Source organism: Barbatula barbatula, assembly GCF_947034865.1.
Source record: "Barbatula barbatula genome assembly, chromosome: 8".
NCBI lineage: Eukaryota > Metazoa > Chordata > Actinopteri > Cypriniformes > Nemacheilidae > Barbatula > Barbatula barbatula.
This window is the reverse complement of record NC_136771.1, coordinates 2,449,243-2,470,939: the sequence shown is the minus strand read 5'-3', so window position 1 is coordinate 2,470,939 and position 21,697 is coordinate 2,449,243. Positions and strand designations below refer to the sequence as shown.

General features: G+C 38.6%; 1 protein-coding gene across 2 annotated transcripts in view; it reads left to right on the top strand.

Annotated features, from left to right (window-relative positions):
• The first annotated feature begins 2,961 nt into the window (after window positions 1–2,961).
• The window catches only part of rasa3 (RAS p21 protein activator 3), a 29,278-nt gene continuing 10,542 nt past the window's right edge, over window positions 2,962–21,697 (top strand). The window contains exons 1-7 of one of the 2 annotated variants that reach the window (XM_079463016.1): window positions 2,962–3,164; window positions 13,892–14,009; window positions 14,222–14,325; window positions 14,969–15,063; window positions 16,805–16,881; window positions 19,182–19,262; window positions 20,424–20,496. In XM_079463016.1, the coding sequence (XP_079319142.1) occupies window positions 3,110–3,164; window positions 13,892–14,009; window positions 14,222–14,325; window positions 14,969–15,063; window positions 16,805–16,881; window positions 19,182–19,262; window positions 20,424–20,496 (603 nt within the window). In that variant the 5' untranslated portion in view covers window positions 2,962–3,109. The remainder of the gene's footprint in view (window positions 3,165–13,891; window positions 14,010–14,221; window positions 14,326–14,968; window positions 15,064–16,804; window positions 16,882–19,181; window positions 19,263–20,423; window positions 20,497–21,697) is intronic. The other variant, XM_079463015.1, reaches the window with a different exon arrangement.

The following is a 21,697-nucleotide window of genomic DNA, read 5'->3' as shown; positions in this document are numbered from 1 at the left end:
TAAGATATTTAGAGAAACGTCTCAGTGGTTTGGGATCCGTATAATGGAAGTCAATTGGGGCCAATGTTGTTCACCCTTCAAAATATCTTCTTTTGTGTTCTGCAGAAGATAAAAAGTTATACTCTATGTTGACTGTTATGAAATTTATTGAAAATGTAAGTAGAATTTTCTCTTCATCTCTATAGAATTTAATAGAAATCTTTATAAAATATCTTTATTGTAAAAATCATTATCTTATAAGAAATAACTGGGAGTTCCAGAGATCCATGACTTAAAGTTCCCACAAGGTTTCTAATTCAGCGAAACAGTTAGATTTCTTTTTTCTGTGCTGCAGCTGTTAGATCGAGAAACCACAGGTTACTGAGACATAATGTCATGTGTGAGAAGATTGAACTGGAAACAGAAAGCAACATTCAGCTTGCTTCTGTATTCCACACCAGCAGGCGATGAAGAGCGCCAGGCATCTTTTATCATAGCATTAAAAAATACGGAGGAAAATGTGCAGTAAATACATTATAATTTTTTACATGAAATGTGTTAAAAAAATTGTTTTGATATTCAAAGTTAATTTGCAAATGAATATAGTAGGGCAGGAAATACTGTGACACAGACTCGTGCATCGTAACGAAACAATAAATAGCCGTAGTCACACAGGGTATGTAAATCATGCAAAAAATTGTGTCATTTACACAGGAAAGAACAATTACAACAATTAATTTTATAATAAAAGGTAATAAAATTTGCTACATAGCATCTAATGGTTTATAACACAATTATGGTAATGATTTCTGTATAGTAATGTGGGAAAATAAATCAAAGACGTTTATACAAACCCATTAAAGCAGTAGCAGAGAGGCTTTATTAATGTGAATTTTACTGCTGATTTCATTTGAGTTTGTAGTATTGAGGTCTTATTAATTTTCCTCATTATTCATTTCTTATGTTCGTCCCCAAATGGAAATATTTCTAAATCTGTATTTTTTATCTGCAACACTATTTTTCTTGTCGTTTTCTTCAAGACTTTACCAGCCCTGCATCAAGATGTGCCTGCTCTATAATTTTGTGTGCGCATGTGTGCATGCATGCGCTGGTGTGCAGGGCTATTTTTACAATCTCATCTCTGTTGTCTCTTTGACTTGTGACTTGAGTGAAACTTGGTCCAAGATGGAACCTGCTATTATACACAACATCCATTAAACAAACATACAAACTGGCCAACATACTGAATAACACGCACTGTGGGTCATACAAAACAGTATTGTCCTGAACACTGATTTGTATATATTAAAATACACATGTGAGAAATACAGTACATATTTACAGTATTCCAACTGTATACACAACATACAGTTTCTGTTACCAGCTACTGTACAGTTTATTTTTTGCAATTTGCATGTCTAGATGCCACTATTTTTTCACGCCACTCTTCATTCAACAAACGCTACATATCAAGGCTAATGAATTACAAATATTTTTACAGGGAATATCCAGGAACTGATTCAGTAAATTCAACAGTCTAATATTTCTAAATTATGACAGTTTCCCGAAGAAAATCTATATAATTCTTCATTTTTAACAGCGTTGCTATGGAGTCTATATTTCTATATTATGGAGTCTGTATGGAGTTTGTATTTCTATGGAGTCAAACCAGGTCCTTTCAGGGGTCATGTCTGCAAGCCCAAAGAGAGAAAACTTGCTGATGAATTCAACGTAAGGTATGATTAAATATTGCCTTATATATACCTTATTTAAAAGCTTTGTGTTGTATTATAAATTTACAAAAGAGCTATGAGATCGGTCATAATGATAGACTTCAACCCAATATCAGTGTCAAAGAGTAACTTTTTTATGTTCAGGCTTCTGAGAGTGTGTTGAGAGAAGAAGTGAACGTTTCATCAGCGATGCACCTTGGCTTAGACACACACACTATATAAACACACTCCTAGTGTCCCACAGGGTGTAGTCACTAAAAAAACGTCAAATAGACTTTATATTGCCACATTATACATTAGCTGGCCCTGTGTTTCTATAAACATCCCAACTAGTCACAGTCTGGTAGACCTACCTGTCAGAAAGCATTGTTTTCCTCATCCTGTTTTGTTTATGCGTCATAACGTTTCAGAAAAGTATCAAATGTAGCCATGCAGATTGTTTTAAAGGCGTCACAGTGACTGTGATTCTGACGTGAAAGATTCCAGTGAATTTTAGCTTTGGTGCTATTTTAAAAGAATTATGGTCACAATAGTCTGATCTCAAGACCTTCCTGCTGACAAACACTTGCCAGTCCTGGGCGGATGAAGTATGCAGCACAAATTAAGGAAACGGTTCAACGAATTTAAGTTGAACAATTTGTCACATGATAAAGCCACCGTTAAAGGTTCAGGGTCATTAAAACATCACTTTGTGTTTTGTTTCCTTCTAATATGAGCCCCGGGATACGGTGAAGGACAAAAGTGCAGTTTGCAACTTTAATGGGTGTATGTATGGCAAGATGTGTGTTTCCACAGGTTAATATGTCTCTCTCTTTACAGATGACATGTCAATGATTGTTAACAACCCGGCGAATTGAAACGTTTGTTTTTGTTGTTGTTTTTAATGGTTTAAATTACGGTGAATGCTTTTTATTTCTGATCCATTAAACACGTTGAATGCTGTTGTTAAACGTTCATTTTATTATTATCCATCATGTACATGTAAATGTAAATGCATTTACATTTAGTCAAGACGCTTTTATCCTAAGCGACTTATAGAGGGTTCGGGCAGCAATATAGCGAATCACATGGCTAAAAACGTAATAATAATAACACTAATTTGTAGTATTTAATTATATTTATCATTACATCGAATAATATAATACGGTATCGTTTTGCGTAGCGTTCATCGTCTAGACGTGAACGGAATGTGTGACAGTCCCCGCCTCTTCCCCATACTATCCAATCATCAGGCGAGCGGATCCGTTACGCCCCTCCCCTCCGAGAAGCGTTCACATCTGAGCAGTGCGCTCTTGCTCAGTCCGGGCGGTGAGTCACCGACAGAGCGCGCGGTTACCGTGTAGTCCGAGACCGCTTATCGCGGTGGAGAGTGAGCTAAAACACCGGAGAGCTCGAGAATGGCGGTCGAGGAGGAAGGACTGCGGGTTTTCCAGAGCGTCAAAATTAAAATCGGTGAGTACCGGAGCTACGGGCGAGGACGAGCGCTTACTGCGCACGAGCGCTTCTCGCATTCTGACTGGAATCGCACCGCACGCGCTCGCTCGCTCCATTGTGAGAATTGGAGAACCGTTAACGTCTGAACGTGATAACGGGCAGCTTGTTATTAACGTTAGATGTGTGCAGTTTACACAAAACCGACAAAACATGTCGATATATTTGATGAATGACACCGCAGCAGCTGTGTTGCGTTAGTTTAAAGATCCGACTGAAATACATCCAGATGTGAGAAAACACGAGCTGTGCGTCAACGCACATCTACGTTTAAACGCCGAACGTGTTTTTTTTCCATCCACATGCACGTATAGCGAATATAGAGAGCTGTAGTGACGGGTAGACAGATGTGTGTTCGACTCCAGCTGCTAATGTTTTCAGCCCTGGACTCTTAAATGATGTTGTTGTTATTTCGGGATGTTCAGCGTCTGAGATCTTTTATATGAAATCATTTCTACGAATAAAACATGCTCATAGAGTCATACTTTCACGATGAAGTGCTTTCATGAGCGAGTGGCATTGCTGTTGTGGTTGACTAATGCAAACATTACTGATACTCGTGTTTCATTGGCATGGCATTGGTGGATTTGTGTTGTCAAATAATATGAGCACATGGTACAATAATGACATCATACAGAAGTAACACAGTAAAGAATAACCACATTCACATATGGTGGTGTTTGCATGGCACATCGTGGTATTGGATAATACTGCATGTGGCCATGAACCGATGCTTATGCCATCGTACATTTCCCCACGATGTCTCCAAGGCACATTACTGAATAGGATGATTTTGTCTTTGTACATGTTCATAGGAAACCATGAAAATGCAATGACATTTCTGTTAGTTTATTTAAAATAAGTTGCGTTTAGGTGGTGTTAGTTGGTTCTATTCGGGATTATAAAATGAAATCGCAGTTGTTTTGTGTGTCAGTTTGTTTGGGTGCAAGTGTTTGTGTAGTTTGTCAGGTGTTGTCATTGAGTACTCGGATTGGAGCAGAAGATCTAATCTTTATACGCCACGGAGTAAACATGCCACCGATGCAGGAGCGTATCTTGCCAAGCCATGAGTACATTTGATGTTGGTTTGCTATTTTATGTTTATATTTTTATTTCATTCTAGATGTCACTGACCCGTTACAATAGAAAATGTAACCGTATGACAGAAATATCCTGAACATTTTTTGAGTAACTTTAGCACCTATTGTACTATTGCTCTTGGTATGACATATCGCTTATTGCTCCCCGAACTCTTTGTAAGTCGCTTTGGATAAAAGCGTCTGCTAAATGTTAATGTAAGGGCATTATGCACGGTTGTAATATTTGGTGGGAATTGAAGACGGTTTCAAACATAAACAAACATTTAAGTGGCCCAAACTTAACTTCTGGTAGACCTCCGTAAAGAATCAATGACAGTTTAGTAGTTAAATGTAATTGAATAAAATATATTTACAATAAAATATTCAAATAAATTCATATGAATATAAATGAAATATGAAACCAATTGTTATATTATAACCACAGACTAACCACAAAGTTAACTTTGGGCCATGCGTGTGCATCCAATGACACCGTCTATTTCATCTTACACATTCAGAAACAATAGAGCGCCTTTAGATTATTTCTGATAACAATTAAAAGAAACCCAGAAGAACCGTTACTTTGCTAAACTTGGATCTCCAATATTTTGAATTTAGACTGCGATACCGAGCTCAATCGCTAGAGATGTCAATGTCCCATACGGTTTCTTTAAATGCGACCAAACTGCAGAACCCATTCCACAAATTGTTTATTTCATAAAATAAACATGCAACAATTATTATACAATGAAATAATAATATGAACATAAATTAAATAAAATAGTTATATTATTCGACACTAACCAAACACAAACTGGAAGTTAACTGGGGGTTAGGCGTGCGCACGCGTCTGATGAAACGGTCTATAGTTGGCATGGTAAATATTTGGTGTAAACAGAGTTGTTATTTGTTTTATGTTATTATGTAACAGTAATGTGGTACTGAATGATTTTCCACATTTCAAGAAAATTGCTGATCCTGAGTCAAGATTTGAAGTTTGTTTCCAAACATCATAATATAATGTCCCTCTGTGGCTGGTTTGTATATTTATCCCTGATTGCTCCACCTTGCATTTCATGTTTTGGAGAAGTAGTTGTTGCTGTATCTTCCTCTGGTCAACAGCTCATCAGACAGAGAGAGAGGAAATAAACATGATCTTTGAGTCAATTCATTTTGTTACGGGTATCATCAGACATGAAGAGAAAGTCTTTTGTCCAGCTGGTTGGACAAATACAGGGAAAGCCAACAGTTACTTTATGATCTGTGCTTATAAAATGACAGCTTTGCATTTTGATCTACTCGCTGGGATTCGTATCTATACAGTTTAATTTATTGGGTTGTTTGGTTACCAATGTTTTTCAAAATATATTCTTTTGTGTTCTGCAATAGAAAGTCAGGTTTGTAATACAGGTTTGAAATGACAGTATAGGTTAGTAAATGATGATTTGATTTTTGGATGAACAGTCCCTTAAAATCTTTTGCCATCCTTTTGAAAAGCTTCACATTATCATGGAAATTGCTTTAAAAAATGCTACATGAACAACATCGTGAGTCATTAAAAATTAATGCAAAACTTTTTGTAGTAAAAATAGTAAATGTTTCTTGTTTTTCCATCAGCTCTGAAATATTTACTTATAGATATTGCTCTGTGTATTTGTGCGGGTTGAAACCTAAAATGATTTGAGTAATTGGCATTATTTAAGTCATTTGCACACTAAAAAGTACAAGCTTGCTCTGACCAATGGTGTCACGGTCAGTAGACCAATATCCGGGTCACGTGTCGTACCTTTCCGCAAGGAAGTGGAGGCTAGCAGCTTATTCGGTTACATAAATGGAGTTTTCTCCTGAGCTTCCTGTCTGAGCACATGTCTAGAGGAAACAGTGTCAGGCTTTAAAAGTCAGGAGCTTCTGATAGGGGGAGCGAAGAGGAAACAGGAAGTTGCTTCAAATCGCTTCCTGATTTGACTGATCTGCAAAGCTACTTGTGTTTTCCATATTCCTGGGAAGCAGCAGGCTAAATGCAGACCAGATGGAAGCGAACTTTAAGTGCCATGATCAGACTGGCGTGACCATTTTTGTTTCAGTCACCTCGGAAAGTCAACATGACATCAGAATGGTGTCTGTTTGCTTCGGTCTTATTGTAAAACGACATGTAATGTCACAGTATTGTAAAGGGGAAAATGGTTGTCTTCATAATTTTTAATCAGAATTAAAAACTTAAGAAACGTTCCTTTCCAGCTAGCATTTATTAAGCCACACGGGCTATTGCTTATTGTTAACTTAATGAAATACATTATTAATAATAATACATATATATGCAAATAGAGATATTTAAGCGTTATTTTAGGTTAGTGTACTGTAGGGATGTGGCTGTGAGGAACTTTTGCTACAATTTAGTTTTTAAACGTATTCAATGATGCTCAGCATCTGCAGCGCCTATTTTGATCTTTCGATTGGTTTTGTGTGTGAGCGAGAGAAGGTGTAAGTGAGCGTTCGAGTGGTGTGAGAAAGTGTGTATTTGAAAGGAGAGAGAGTGTCTGGTTTGTGTAGTATTGAGCAGAAGGCCGGTCGTGTATCAAGCAGAGGGTCATAGAGGAAGAAACAAGCTGAGGTGTGTTCAGTGGTTTTTCATGCAGGACGAGTCTCAGTGCTTTGTTTGAAGAAGGTCAAGGGTTATATTTTAAGTTTTCAATTTCCACTTTCGACAGCGTGTCAATAGTTTCCAAAGTTCTACTGAAGGTGTGACATGAACTCATTTTACAGATGTCTTCCTCTCTAATGCTTATGTCATAGAGGAAGTAATGTCACAGAAAGTATTTATCCCCAAGGTTTACTAAGTTGCCAGTGCAGTTTTCCAGGAAAATCCTCGAACCGGGTTGTACTTGAGGGTGGATGCTTACTTAGGAAGTACAATTCTACCTGGCATTGTGATTGGCATTCAGTGTGATGCCAAAATTTCAGAACTCTGTACCAATACCAGTCAAATTTGTCGGTTCTCTGTACCACTTTCGGTACCAAAGCAAAACTCAAGTACATGTTAATTGAAACACAATTGTATTATTAAAGCTCATTGTTGATAGAAATGTATAAAAATCAATGCAATTTTGTATACAAGTTAGATTTTTGCTGAAACTGTTGTGTGCTCACTGGGGTCTTTCATGCTGATGAACATCCTTCTCAGTTTGCTGCTGTAAAAGACAAATAGTATAAACTTTAGTAAGACAACGGAGTGAACATAGATGTCTATGCAATATGAAAAAATGGTTAGTTTTTATACTGCATTTACACAAGATTACTTACATTAAGCTAACTGTATATTCAAATAATAAGTGCAACAGATCGATTCTTTAGTTTACATTTGGCTTTTTAAACCTAATAGAGTTATCCATCCAAGAATATAGCGCGGCCCCGTGGGTGGCAAAACACTCAAATGACTGCTTTCAATATCAGGAAATGCAATTCTGTGCAACATTTCAGTGTCCAGGAACACCTGATTTCTTTGTAAGTCGTAAGGATCACCGCCGAGTCCACCTGCTTGTAATTTGAGCAAATAATTGCATGTTTTAGTCCCAGTTTCTTTGTTTCTCGTGTCCCGAGGCGTATCCCGACATGTTCACGTGGGAAAGTGACATCAATGCATACCCTCTATTAATCCTAAATTAACATTAGGATGTTATTTTAATGTAACCTTTAACTTAACATATGCTACAACATTCATAATGCAACGGCTAACAGAATTTCTTATTGAAAGTTTCCGACTGACTACCTGTCAGACAGCACATCAGTACCCGGTTGACCCAGTATGACGGTGGTACCCAGTCATATGAAAATTAGTGAGCCTACCGCCATTTTTATTATTTTTAGGTACCAACCTGGACCTGAAGTACCGGGACTTTTGACAACACTATAACCAGCCGCTCCCTGTGTCTGCTACCAGCATCGAGATCATACTCTTTTGGATTGGTTTCACCCTCAGCGTGCGAAGGAAATGCCATTTGAAACTTGAGACCCACTTCCTGTTTTGTTCTGCTGGTTTGTTGACAGTATTTCAGTCAGTGTGGCATCTCATTGGCGTGAATGTCTTGACTTCCAGACATGAGAAATTGAAACATAGACATCTGCTGTTGGTATAAACTCTTGGTCGATCAGGTACATATTACAACTGGGCACCCGAGATGAGTCTTGAGTGCCTGTGAACCATAGACTGTATAAAATATGGTTTCTGATGAGCTGTTTTGAAGCTTAAAGTGGGCGGAGCCGGCCGTCACCAGCTTAGCAGTGCGTCTTGTCACTTAGGTGGCCACGCACCTAATTTACTGACTTTTAAGGGTTAATATAAGTTAAACGGGTGAGTTATTAAAAGATTCTATGAGATTCTGCTCTCTTTTGGAGCCAGTCTCTAGCGGCCAGTCGATGAATTTACGTCACTAACGTGTTGGCTTCACAAGAGAGATCGGAACGTGTCTTGGTTTAATGTGTGAACTGATCTATAAATAAACCTAAGATAAATCACTTTATTGCTTTATTGTTTTGCTTGCTTATATAAGTAGCGTTGGATCATAACATCTGCTTTATGCCTAAATATAAATTAAGTTTCAAAAAAATACAGCCGTCCTGACTCCTTGGACAAAGTGCCTCTTGTGTCCATCCCTGTTTGTTATGGTTGCATTAACGTCAGCGTCTAATTTGCCTTTTACTTAAACTTTTAAACTTGCCAGCGCAGTTAGCATCATCAAATTTACAGTTCTGTATCTGTCCAGCACGTTCTCATGTGTGTAACGGTCTCTTTCTCTCCTTCCTCTTTTTCTCTCATCATGTTTAGCCTTTAAACTACATCTTGGATGCAGCCAGAATTCCATTTGTATTATGTCATTTCCTGTGGCAGTTCTCTCATGTCGCCTCTTTCTTTTGCTGGTTTGGGTCACTGTCTGTCCATCGGACCAGCTCAGTGTGTGTATCTGTTCTGCTTTCTGTCCGTCTCTATGCGTCTGTATTAGTTGGGGTTTGTGTGCTGTTGTTTTGTTCGATAGCTGTAAGGGGTCAAAACAAAACACACAACACCTACATGAGACATACACGCGTGTGTAAATGCCCTGGGTACAGTAATTTAATTGACTTTATTTAATATATTAATTTCCATAGCATGTAAATGTGGTTTTGTAAGTTGGTCTATGTTGCTAGGGTATTGTGGTTGGTTGCTGGTTAACTGCTGTCTTGTTGCCGTATCTAAAATGTTCCGGGTGGTTGCTAGGGTGTTGATTATTATCTTCTCTTCCCTTCATTTCGCACATATTTCTTTTTTTGTGTCTGTAACACATCACCTCACTTTCTCATCTGTTTGTTTGATCATTCTCGCTTGCTCTCTTTCATTTCCTGTGGTTGTGATTTGCTCTTCTTAGTGTGTCTGTCAGCCGTCTGATGTGTTTTTTGCTATAGTTGTCTGTTTGTGTTTCATGCACATCTCTATATGTTATTTGTTTACAGTTTTTAGCATATCAGTAACCCAGCTAGTACACGTACGTCTGTAAAACGTCTGCTAAAGATCTAGAAATCTGGAAAACAAGTGCTAAACATCTTAGCTACATTGATTCTACGTCTTAAACAGTCTATGTGACAGATTAGCAAACTATGTATTGCAGATGTCAAATCGACGTCTGCCAGATGTGGCGTGCTATCAGGAAACGCATTTGTCTACACGTGTGAACGCAAATTCAAATGCAGTTTCAATCTTTTGACTCTGAAATGGTCAACAGCTATCCACTATTCCCTAGCAACCACCTAATAATACCATAGCAACCACCACAGCACTTTTGCAACTGCATAGCATAGTGACTGGTGTTGAGTTTGGCATGAGGTAATTTTCTTTGATTTCTTCAGAAAGTCTATTGCTTAAATCGTGTTTACTGAGACTCTCTAAACAGGAAGTTTCTGGAGCGAGTCAAACCAGAGTCGCACGTCACCTGCGGACGTCAGGTTGAAGCAAGCGGGTTTGAGGTGATGAGTGCACACATGTCATGTACCCTATTTACCACCAAACAGATTTTTTGGTTTGTGTTATCAAAGAATCACAGACTTTTTATAATACTATGCATGAAATATCCAGGGTTGCTCCGATACCGATACTAGTATCGGAAATGCCACCGATAGCACATACAATTCTGGTATCGGTGAGTACTTGAATCCATGTACAGATCCGATATCATTTTCGTTAAACAGGACCTTGCAGCTTTACGCCGCAAATGAGAAGAAATGCAGGAAGTTGTGCCGCGTCGTCACAACCAACTTCTGTTCAGAGCGACGAAAAATAAATTAAAACTTGCTAGCAGTATGTCCGCTGTTTGTCAGTATTTCAGAGTGGACCAACCAGCCAGTAAAACAGCTACTTAAAAATAAATAATGTTACTATCAAATGTCTGACAGATCATAAAAACACTCTAGTTTACTCTATGTAGTTGTTTATGTTTTATTAAGGGATAAGTCTGAAGCACACCATAAAATAATTATATCAATTCATACAGGGCTAGTAGTGTATGAAACTATATTTACAGATACACACCAAGGTATCAGATCAGTACTCGATATCGAACGATACTCTGAGCCCAGGTATCTAAATCGGCATCGGGAAAGGACCTCGTAGGTGCTGGGAAATGAGAGCGATAAAAGAATACCAAACTGCTCATAACCTCATACACAACTTCCCAGAAAAACATTACACACAATTATATACACAATGACTACAGCAATAATATCACTGACAGCAAACAATAACACAAACATGCTGTGAGTCACAAGGAAAAACTTTGTAAAATATGACATGCAAATGAGATGCTGGTTATTATCTTTCTGTCATATGTGGAAACGGATGCTGGCAACACTTCCTGTTAGTGTTTTGGTGTTTTCCTGTGGCACTAGGACTCGTTGCGTCTGGCTTTAGTGGTGTGTGTGTTTGGTCTTTGTGAATTTTCTGAAGGAAATGTGAGGTGTTTTAGCCTGTTCAAATCCAGTAAGTCTGATCGTTTTTGACCTGATGACCATTCCTGTATGTGATGAGCCCTGCAGTTACACATTGAGAGTTTGAGGTTCAGCATTGTAAAAGGGATACATCACCCAAAAGTGAAAGTCTGTCATGATTTACTCTCCTTCGAGTTGTTCCAAATCTGTATAAATGTATTTGTTCTGATGACGAACAAGAAAAATATTTGCAAGAACGCTTATAACCAGACCGATTTAGCCCCTCATGGACTACCATAGTAGGAAAAAATATAATGGTAGTCAAAAGTGCCCCAGATCTGTTTGCTGTCATACATTCTTCAAAATATCTCCTTTTATGTTCAACAGAACAACTAATTTTCCTACTATGGGAGTCAAAGGGGGGCAAAATCTGTCTGGTTATACGCATTCTTAAAAAATATCTGTCTCTGTGTTCATCAGAACATTTATATTTATACCGATTTTGAACAATTCGAAGGTGATCATCGAATTTCCATATTTGGGTGAAGTATCCCTTTAATAGCGATGCTTGACTTAAATGTCACAAATGAATGATTGCGAAGTCACTGGTCATTCCCATGAGCACTTCCTCCGGTGCTGGACTGGGACAACACATAGCTCATGTTATCCCACAATGCCGTGATCTCCAGGGTGACATGAAAGCAGTAATCCAGCTAGACAGGAAATTGAGATTCCTCCAGATCTGGCATGTCATTCATGGATCGGCCACCCCAACACCTGACCACAACAGATGCAGGCCATACCTCAACACTTGTCAATCACACATCCTCATCACCCTCAAAATATTGCATGCATATGCAGTTACATGTGTTATTTTGTTGGATCTCATGTTCATGTTTGTTGTGTGGTCATATCTGTCAGTATTCTGTGGTATTGGTCATTCAACACTAAACGCTTATTTCAATTGAGCAGGAACAATAGTGTTTTGTGAGACACGCGCACTCGAAATCAGCGCGTTGTGTCGAGTTTTGTGGCCTGAGGTTGAACGCCTGTCGAAATGTAAGTTGGGGTGTGAGATGGGTGTGTTTGGTCGGTTAGAATCTCTTTTGGAGGGTGTGTAACCGGACACGAGTTCATTTTGAGGAAACATATACACCACAACACACCCTTACTTCCTGCAGGGCTACAGCTGTGTGTCTGTGTTAACAGATCTTTCTTCTCTGTGCTGTGTGCTGTCACACATGTGTGTAATGTGTGTGTCAGGGCGGCAGATCCCACACACAGATTTTTGAGCTGAACCCACCCTGCCCCTCCACGACTGGAGAATATTGCTCTCTATTGTTCTGTTCTCAGTGAGTGTGTCTGAGCATACAGTTCACTGAATCCAGACCAGCCCTTTAGGCCAGAAATCTATTTATAACAGCTGGTTTGTGTGTGTGTGTGTGTGTGTGTAAGCATTTAAAGGAACTACTGCCATTGCACTACCGAAATTCATTTCAAATGGTCTGTATTGAAGCAATAAGCCCCAAGAAGCAGTGGGTTACAGTGCATTATTATTATATTTACATATAAAATGGTTATTCCATATACGTAGCAAGGTATCATGAAATAAAGTGATATTTATGTAATGCGGTCAGCTGTTATAAATAGGGGTATTTTATAACGGCTTAAATCTCGGCTCAACCAATCAGAATCGAGAACCAGAACAGACCGTTCTTTAAAAGAGAATTCAGTAATTTACACTAATGTGCATGTTTAAAAAGACTTATTGTGGCATGGATCCTGACTTATCCTGGTATGATCTTGGTTTTTATTGAGTATTAAAAAGACTTTTATAAATGTTATTTATCTTTCACTGTTAACTTATTTTTTTACATTGATATAAATATTGTTGAATTGTATAATGATCTTAGTTTTAGAAATTGTTCTTGCTTTTATGGTGTAAAGTTGTGATATAATGTTTGTCATGAATAGCCTTTAGTGCCGATGGTGTTTAAAAATGAATAAATAAATAACACTAATGTATGTAGTAATGCCCAATATGTTTGTTGACACATTTGTTAAATGGTCTGAATCTTTCTTTTGACGTTACTCTACTCGTCTTGTTGGATGATATTGTGATTAAAGACCGTTTCAGCGGCAACAACATAAACGCTATGTGGTCTTTAACTTACATTAGATTTCCGCAAGGAATCAATATCCTGGTATGCTAGATTTTAGCACTACATTTAAGTGTATTATTGTATGTTCTGCCTATTATATCAGATCAATACCATTTATGAATGCATACTGAAGTGTTTTGTAGTATTATCTAGAGTGAATTGATAAACTGTAGTTAAATACTGTATTATACTTACATAAAGCTTAATGGACATTATGAACTTCAGACATCCCTGGGTGAACACCAAGTGAGAGTTTTGTTTGGAAGATTACAGAGTGGACATTGATAAGTGATCACGGCAGTCTCATGCTAACATGTGATGTTCAAGTGTTGTGGCATTGACAACGTGTGTTGAAATGATTTATGATTACCCACAAGGCTCCATTTGTGTGTTCAAGCGCTTTTATTCCTGCACACGCAAACGTGAAACATGACAAAGCACAACTATGAATCATCAGCTTTATAAACAGTCTTTAATGGAATTTCTCTCTGTGCAGGTGAAGCCAAGAACATTCCTCCCTATCCGGGTCCTAATAAAATGCGGGATTGTTATTGCACCGTGAACTTGGACCAGGAGGAAGTTTTCAGAACCAAAACCATGGAGAAGTCTTTATGGTTAGACAACTCATACATAGAAACACGCAAACACACACTTTTGACCTCATTACAACAAAAGAAGAAACCTGAAATCAAGCTAAACTTTATGATATATCCTTGAATCAGGTCAAAGACCTGTTGAGCAACAGTTACACAACCTCACACCCAAATCGCTTTTGATAACATCCGATGCGTGCTTGAAGGTGAACGTTTCTCTTTGTTTGTAACAGCCCGTTCTACGGCGAAGACTTCTATTGTGAAATCCCGCGCAGTTTCCGACATCTGTCTTTCTACATCTTTGACAGAGATGTGTTCAGGAGGGACTCCAGTATCGGTGAGCAACACCCCTTAAATATTTCGTTTAATATGTGTTAAATGTTAAATATTTCGATTTATATTATAGTTGTAACAAGATGTTACATGCCTCCGACATGTTGCAAGATGTTAGCACTTCCTGCCATATCTTTTCCCAGTAGTCACAGTTCATTGCACTGGCTGTTGATCCGATTAGCTCCGGAGCCAGCTCTTTAATTGGCTGTCACTCATGTAGAATGCAAGCTGATTGGCTGTGCCGCTTAGGGGTGGGCAGATCTCGGTTTATTTTATAGCCAAAAGAAACAAAACTGATCAGATGGTCTCAATGTGTTGAGCAGATGTGTCTGCAGCTCTCTCACTACCCAGTTGGCTAGTCCGACATTGCCTACCACATTGGAGCGTATTCTCCTGTTTATGATGCAAAGTTTCACACAACAACAATTTCCCACTAAGATAATGAGGTCGTAATGTAGTGACAGGACTGCTTGCAGATGAAAGAGCGCCTGCGGTTATTTTGAGAAACAATTTGAGACCCTCTTGGTAACTACTTTCATAATGGTATGTGTAATGTAATGGATTTTTGTAGCATCCTTCAGATTATTAAGAAGCTATTAAAAACAGTAACACATGATCGAGATTATTTATGATGTCTATTTCTTCAGGTAAAGTAGCGGTGAAGAAGGAAGACCTGCAAAAATACCACGGTAAAGACCACTGGTTCCCGCTGCACTCCGTCAGTGCTGATTCAGAAGTCCAGGTACATCTTTTTTGTTTGTCATGTGACCCATACGTTCTTTGACCTATGATGTATTAACATCAAACTGTATCTAGGGGTCGATACAAACATGATTTTTTTCAGGAGAAATTCATTAATCTGTACTTACATTTAAAAAAGCTTTAACCGCTTTAAAGTTTTCCACTGCTTTATTTGATTAACATTTGAATTTGGGCCGTTGCTCAGCTCCGGCTGCATCATGGCGGAAGTAGTAGACTATTTGAGTATTTCTCGCCTACTGTGTTGTACATACTGAGGTTTCGGACACACTACACGTGACTCATACTCATTTTCGCCTACTATATAGTATGGAAGTGGGCGATTTCAGACGCACGGCATGACAAGACAAGACAAACAGATAAAAATCCACGTTATCACATAATAAATAATGTTGTGTCTTTGTGTCGCTTAAAAGTGAAGATGAACTTGTTTTCTTTACCATATTTGGTCTGAAAAAATACAGAGCATCCATTCTGTTAGCTTCACCTGTTTCTACGGTTTACATTTTCTGTAAATAAATGCAAATAGAAACTTTTTGAGAATTTACACATATAAATTTGAGATTCATTTTGTTTGTAGTTCAGAGAATAAACCCAAAAAAGGTCATTTTACCTAAACACACCAATGAATAATAAATTCAGAAAAGCTAAGTGCCTTTTGAAATGGACTCTTCATTCTTTTTTCTGCTGCTGTATGTGGTTTGAAAGTAAAACACCCAACAGCATCTGTATCTCTCAATCTGTGCGTGTGCTGCCGGTTGGGCACAGCGGCTTTCAAAACAAACAGCATGTATAGACCACAAACAGTGAGCATGTCAGTTTCACCTTGAGCTCCTGAACGGATTCATGACTGAATGTTACCTATACAAGTAGTGTGACACATTTACCATTTAATCCTTTACATTATTGTTTTTTTCTCTGACAATGCCGCATAACCAACAAACTTTTAAATCTTTTAACAATTTAAAGACAGAGATTCCTTTGCTGCTGTCTGGGATAAATCGCTACAAATGACCATATGTAACAAATCCGTCGTAGTAACGTATCAGATCCACGATTTCCCACACACACAATCACACACTCTGTGTTCAACATCTGTATGCATGTGGAGCAGACATCTTCCCTCACAAACACAGAGGCATTCATTGAGCCGCTGAAGAGAGGAAGGATGTGTGTGATGAAGAGAGCAGAGTGTCCGTCCATAGAGAGCTCATTGTTGTGCTGTGTCTCAGTAAGAACAGCCAATGCTCTTTATAAGGGACATTTGCATATTGATGATGTCAGCTGAAGTTAAACAGAGCAACTTTGTTTCTACCCACAGGATTTTATTGCTCAGAAGTTTCTCTTTCATGAGTTCATGAGACTAAATAAAGATCTAATTTACGCTTTCTTTAATACTTACTGCGTTTAAGATGTTTCTTTAGTTGTTTGATTATAATAGACATGCTTTCATATGAAAGAAAAACACGGATGAGATCTTCTTCTCCTGGATTCCAGTGAGATTAAATGGAGAGTAAATGGAAGACAGATTTCAGATGCTTTAGTCATGTTCGTGTTTTAAATTGCCATCACGTCAGTGCGAATCCGCACCGTGCGAACAACAGCTCAAACCCAAACGCAGACCTCACAAGACCACGCATCTGTTTTGACTTGTTTCTCACATTGTCTCGCTCTCTTTTCGGGTGGCGGTTGTAACCATGGCAATGCTGTTCTTTCCTCCACAGGGAAAAGTTCACCTGGAACTGCGTCTAAGTGAGGTCATCACCGACAGCGGAATCATCTGCCACAAGCTGGCAACACGGTGAGGCGGCCAATCGCAAGTTTACTCAGCCGGCTCACGGCCAATAGGAAGTCTGAATCCAGATCAGTTTTGCGGAATCACCTCGATATTGATCAGCCGCCATAAACAGATGATGATTTATTGGTCGTTGAGATATAATCGATCAGCAGTTTGTGCTGTTTTTTGTGGCTTTAAAGGTGAGGCGTGCGTTTAAATATGTTAAAATAAACTCAATGTTAATGTTCAACTGTCATTGATAGGTCACTTCAGACTGTGAAAGTGGTACATTCAGAACATTTGAAGGGCTGTACACGTGTTCATATTTCACGTTTGATCCGTAGAGCATGTCCGCTTTCTAACACACAGCAGCAGAATAAAGCGTGATTAACATCATTCCAAAGACAGAAAGGAGCCACGATGAACGATGAACGAAAATATTCTCAGTTTAATCATATTCTCCCGTTGTTTGACTCCTGATTCGTGTGTGTGTCAGGCGAGTTCAGCATCTCATCTGTCCAGACAACAGTCGACAGTCAGAAGTAGTTCTAGTTGAGCAGATTGCATTGTGGGATATGGTAAATTGTTCGCTGCAAAGTAGATTAGTGTTTCATGCGTACATAAAATGAACACTGTTGTGTGTTTGTATGGTATTCTGAATACACCATGTAGGACCCTCTCACTGCACAAGAGTGTGGTAAACCATTCTGCTCAGAGTCATGTGATCAGCGATGTCGGAGGAGTACCTCTCGGTTGTTGATCGTTGGTGTTGTGTTTGAATGTTGCTGTCTTGTGGTTTGTTGTGGCGCGTGATTTAACGTGTGTTAATGTGTTTTGATTGGCGCCTGAGGCTTTATTTAAAGCGACAGTGTAACTCTACGCTCAAACCAACAGTAAATGAGCAAGCTGACATCTGCTGTGTCCATGTGTGGCCGTCAGGGTGGCAGGATGATAAACAAAATGATATCGACATGTAAGGATGTAGTATAGAATAACATGCCCCGAATACTTTCATTCAAATACAGTACATGTGCAATATTGAATTAACAATTTGTTTTGATGCAATACTTCTAAACCAAATTGTAATTCAGCACATTTATTTTCTTCAAGAAATGTTCAACTCAACATAGCCGTGGAGCACATCCTCTGATAAATGTGCATACGATGCACAAGATGCAGAAGATTTGCATGTCTTTGCACATGCAGTCACGTCAGTTTGATAAATGGAGATTAGATGCACAAGTGCTGTCTCTGCATCAGTGGCTCTACGTCTCTGGACAGCTTCCCACACTGAAGCACTCTGGGTATTGAGGTTAGAGTCACAGCGCTCTCAGTCACATCTTTCGTTTTGAAACGCAGAGAAGACAACCACAGAAGATTTTTGCAAACGTTGCATAATGATTCATTTACTGCCCGGTATTGGCACAAACCACAGAGACATTTTTCAAAATATCGTCTTTTGTTGACTTTCAGAAGATGCTGATTTTTAATGACATGAGGGGGAATAACTGCCATGAGTTTTATTTCAGAGACCGAAAGCTTCATTTGGCTCTCGCAGTGGGTTTGTCAGTCAGTGTCCTGCAACGCACGTCACTGATGCTGTTTTTATGGACGGCTGAATGACCCGCCAAGCAGGATTAGGCTTAACACACAGGAAGTGCTCTGATGGGATCTGGTATTAGTGATGCTATAAACCCCCTTCATTCATAAAACGAGCAGGACGCATCCACAACACTCATTCGTTTACAAAAGATATTATATATCTGGTTGTGTTTAATGTACACAAGTGAGAATAAGAATCTGCTGTGAGTCAGTTTTCCGCTCTGGATTGAACATGTGAACCCAGGTCCCAGGACGATGTTTGTGTAATTCCCCGCTGATGTCATTTTATGTCAGGACACGACCTGAGATGAATTCTGATTGGCCGAAAATGACATCATATAGGATAGTGTTTATTTGGAAGCTGTTTGTGATGTGTTTGCATACTGATAAATGTTCAGAATATATTGACTGTAAATCATGTTGTTTTAATATTATCATATATAATCTGTCCAGGGCCACCGGTGTAGCTTTAATATGAAATATGCTCAAATAAAACCACACATTTGAGGAATTTACTGAGGAGCATTGGATTTTTTACATGCTAACAACATCTGGTTGGTGGTCACCAGGTGTGATCATAAATGTTTCGATTTTTACCAGACATAAATGTGTCATCGTCATATTCATGATTAATGATGATGAGTCTTTTGATTTCTAGCGTTGTTTGAAGATAGATTTCTGACATTCTCTTATGTTGATGATGTGATGTTTTTCTTTCACAGGGTTTTGGAGTGTCAGGATCTACCGATAGTGAACGGTCAGTGCGACCCGTACGCTGCAGTGTCGTTGCTCGGCCCTTCCAGGTAACATCAGAGCTCACGTAGAAATATCTTCACTAATCCAATTTACACGTGGCAGTTAAGGGTTTCCAGTGGCACGACTCCCACGATGCTCTGGGACATTGAGATCAAGGATTAGCGTGTGAGCCATGGAAACACAATACACTTGGAAGTATCTCAGAGTACCGCTGGTTTCGAGTAGATGTCATCACTGGTTGATGCAGGGTCGTGCAGAGACCTTTAAAGGGGCAGGTGCTCAAAGTATTAAAGAGGCACATCAAACAAAGCTTTAAATAGGGCTGTGCTCAAAACATCAATACAGCAATACTGTATATAGTGATGCATTCCTTGCTGATATGCGTATCAATACGGATCCTCTTCTATTAATTTAAAGGGCTAGTTCACCCAAAAATGAAAATTCTGTCATTATTTACTCAGCCTCATGCACTTTCATACCTGTATAAATGATTTTGTTCCGATGAACACAGAGAAAGATATTTGGAAGAATCTTAGTTGTTTTCAGTTCCAGGACATCATTGACTACCATATAGTAAAGAAGAATTAAATAGTAGTCAATGAGAGGTCGTCCCAGATGCGGTCCTCGGGTGAAAGGTCATCACGTGGGTCATTTTATTTAAGGCTTAATCATTATTAATTAATTTTACTAATAGCAGGAATACGTGTTTTTGGTGTGTTATAAGTTGCCCGCGCATGTATTATACACGTAAAATTGCAAAAAATTAAGTGTGGTAACAAAAGATGCATTCTAATGAGCGAATGCTCACCCAGACCTGCCTTAACGCCTCATGTAACCACACCCCTACAAATCTACATCAGTTTGTGGTATGATTTGACTAAGTTCATCAGCTCTCAATAAAAAACATACTAGAATCATTGATGTAGAATTTTTGTGACCTTAATTTTACAGTTAGATATATAATGTACAAATAATATGGTTTATGATTTATACACTGTTCTATCATGTACATATTTCTGTAAAGCAGCTTTATGATGATGCAAGTGAAGCTTTTTTCCACAAAGTATTTTCAAACCGAACTAAAGCATTGTCACTTCGATAACCACGTAAATTCAGACTCTAAACACACTCTAAAGTTTTAATGCAGCATTCAGATATTTTCCTCATTTTGGCATCTCTTGATGGCCGACTTCTCTCGCCTTTCGCAGGTCAGATGCCAAGAAGACCAAAGTCAAACGTAAAAACAACAATCCTCAGTTTGATGAAACCTTCTTCTTTGAGGTAGGAACTTCAGCGAGACTCTTTATTATGAGATGTGAATGTTAACTTCAAGCAGGAAGTGTCGTCTTTATCTTCAGCTCCTCAGTCATAATGATTTACAGTTTCATATTAGACTGAGGTTTCAGGTGTTTCTAGTGTTATATTATACTGATGTCTTGCGGATTCTCACTTTCCACACCCTCCGAACATCACACACACAAATACACAACTGAAATGTACTTTAAACACAACAGACATGCATGGAGAACTACGCACATGTTTGTTATATAAACAGAAGTCGTAGCGGTAACCAATACTAACTTTATTGCTGACAAATTGACCATCAGGAGTCTGTTTGAGGTTGTTGAGTTGCATCATTATCTTGTGGTCTACCACAGTATAGGTGAAACCATGTGTGTGTAAATGGCTTCAGCTCAGTGAACGCTTTATTTCCCAGTAGTGTTCATTTTGTCAGCTATTTTAGTTTTCGTCTTAGTTGTAATCCCACGACGTTTTTATCTTATTAAGTCATCTATTTTCGTTCAGTCAAGTTAAGATTAAATGACTTTGCAATTTCGGCTCTTTTTAGTCAATACAAACTTAGTCACATTTTCGTAATGATTATAAAAATATTATCACAATGATTGTTGTCGTTTGACAATTTTTTTTAAATATTTCATTATAAGTTTGCTCTTTTACAAATAAGCACAAATCAATAGAATACCAAATCATGTGCAAAGTTTATTCAACTTCGTCAGCTTCATCTAAGAAGTATTTCCACAGAGGTTTTTAAAGTGCATAGACATTCAACCCCTCCCTAAAGTTCGCCCGCAATTTACTAGCGTACAGACTCACAGTTTGAGGTGGGATGTCTCCATATAGAAACCACAATCGCAAACTGCCATCAAACATATACTTTTTTAACCTTTCATCCCTGTTTGGGGCGATCTTAACTCCTGTTATCTGTCGACCGCAAACATAAACGCTCGTACAGCAGAGGCTCGCACAAATAGCTGTAATAATTATCTTAAAAAAAATTCCGACAAAGACTAAAAAGAGTTTTTGGGTAAGTTTTTATTTGATAGCTACTAGGCATGCACGATAAATTAACGGTATCGGGCAATAAATGGTCCTTTTTAACATTATCAGTATCGGCTGATATATTTTAGCCGATAAATTATGAACATTTCCTCTTGTTTGAATCACTTCAGCTTCACGCTGC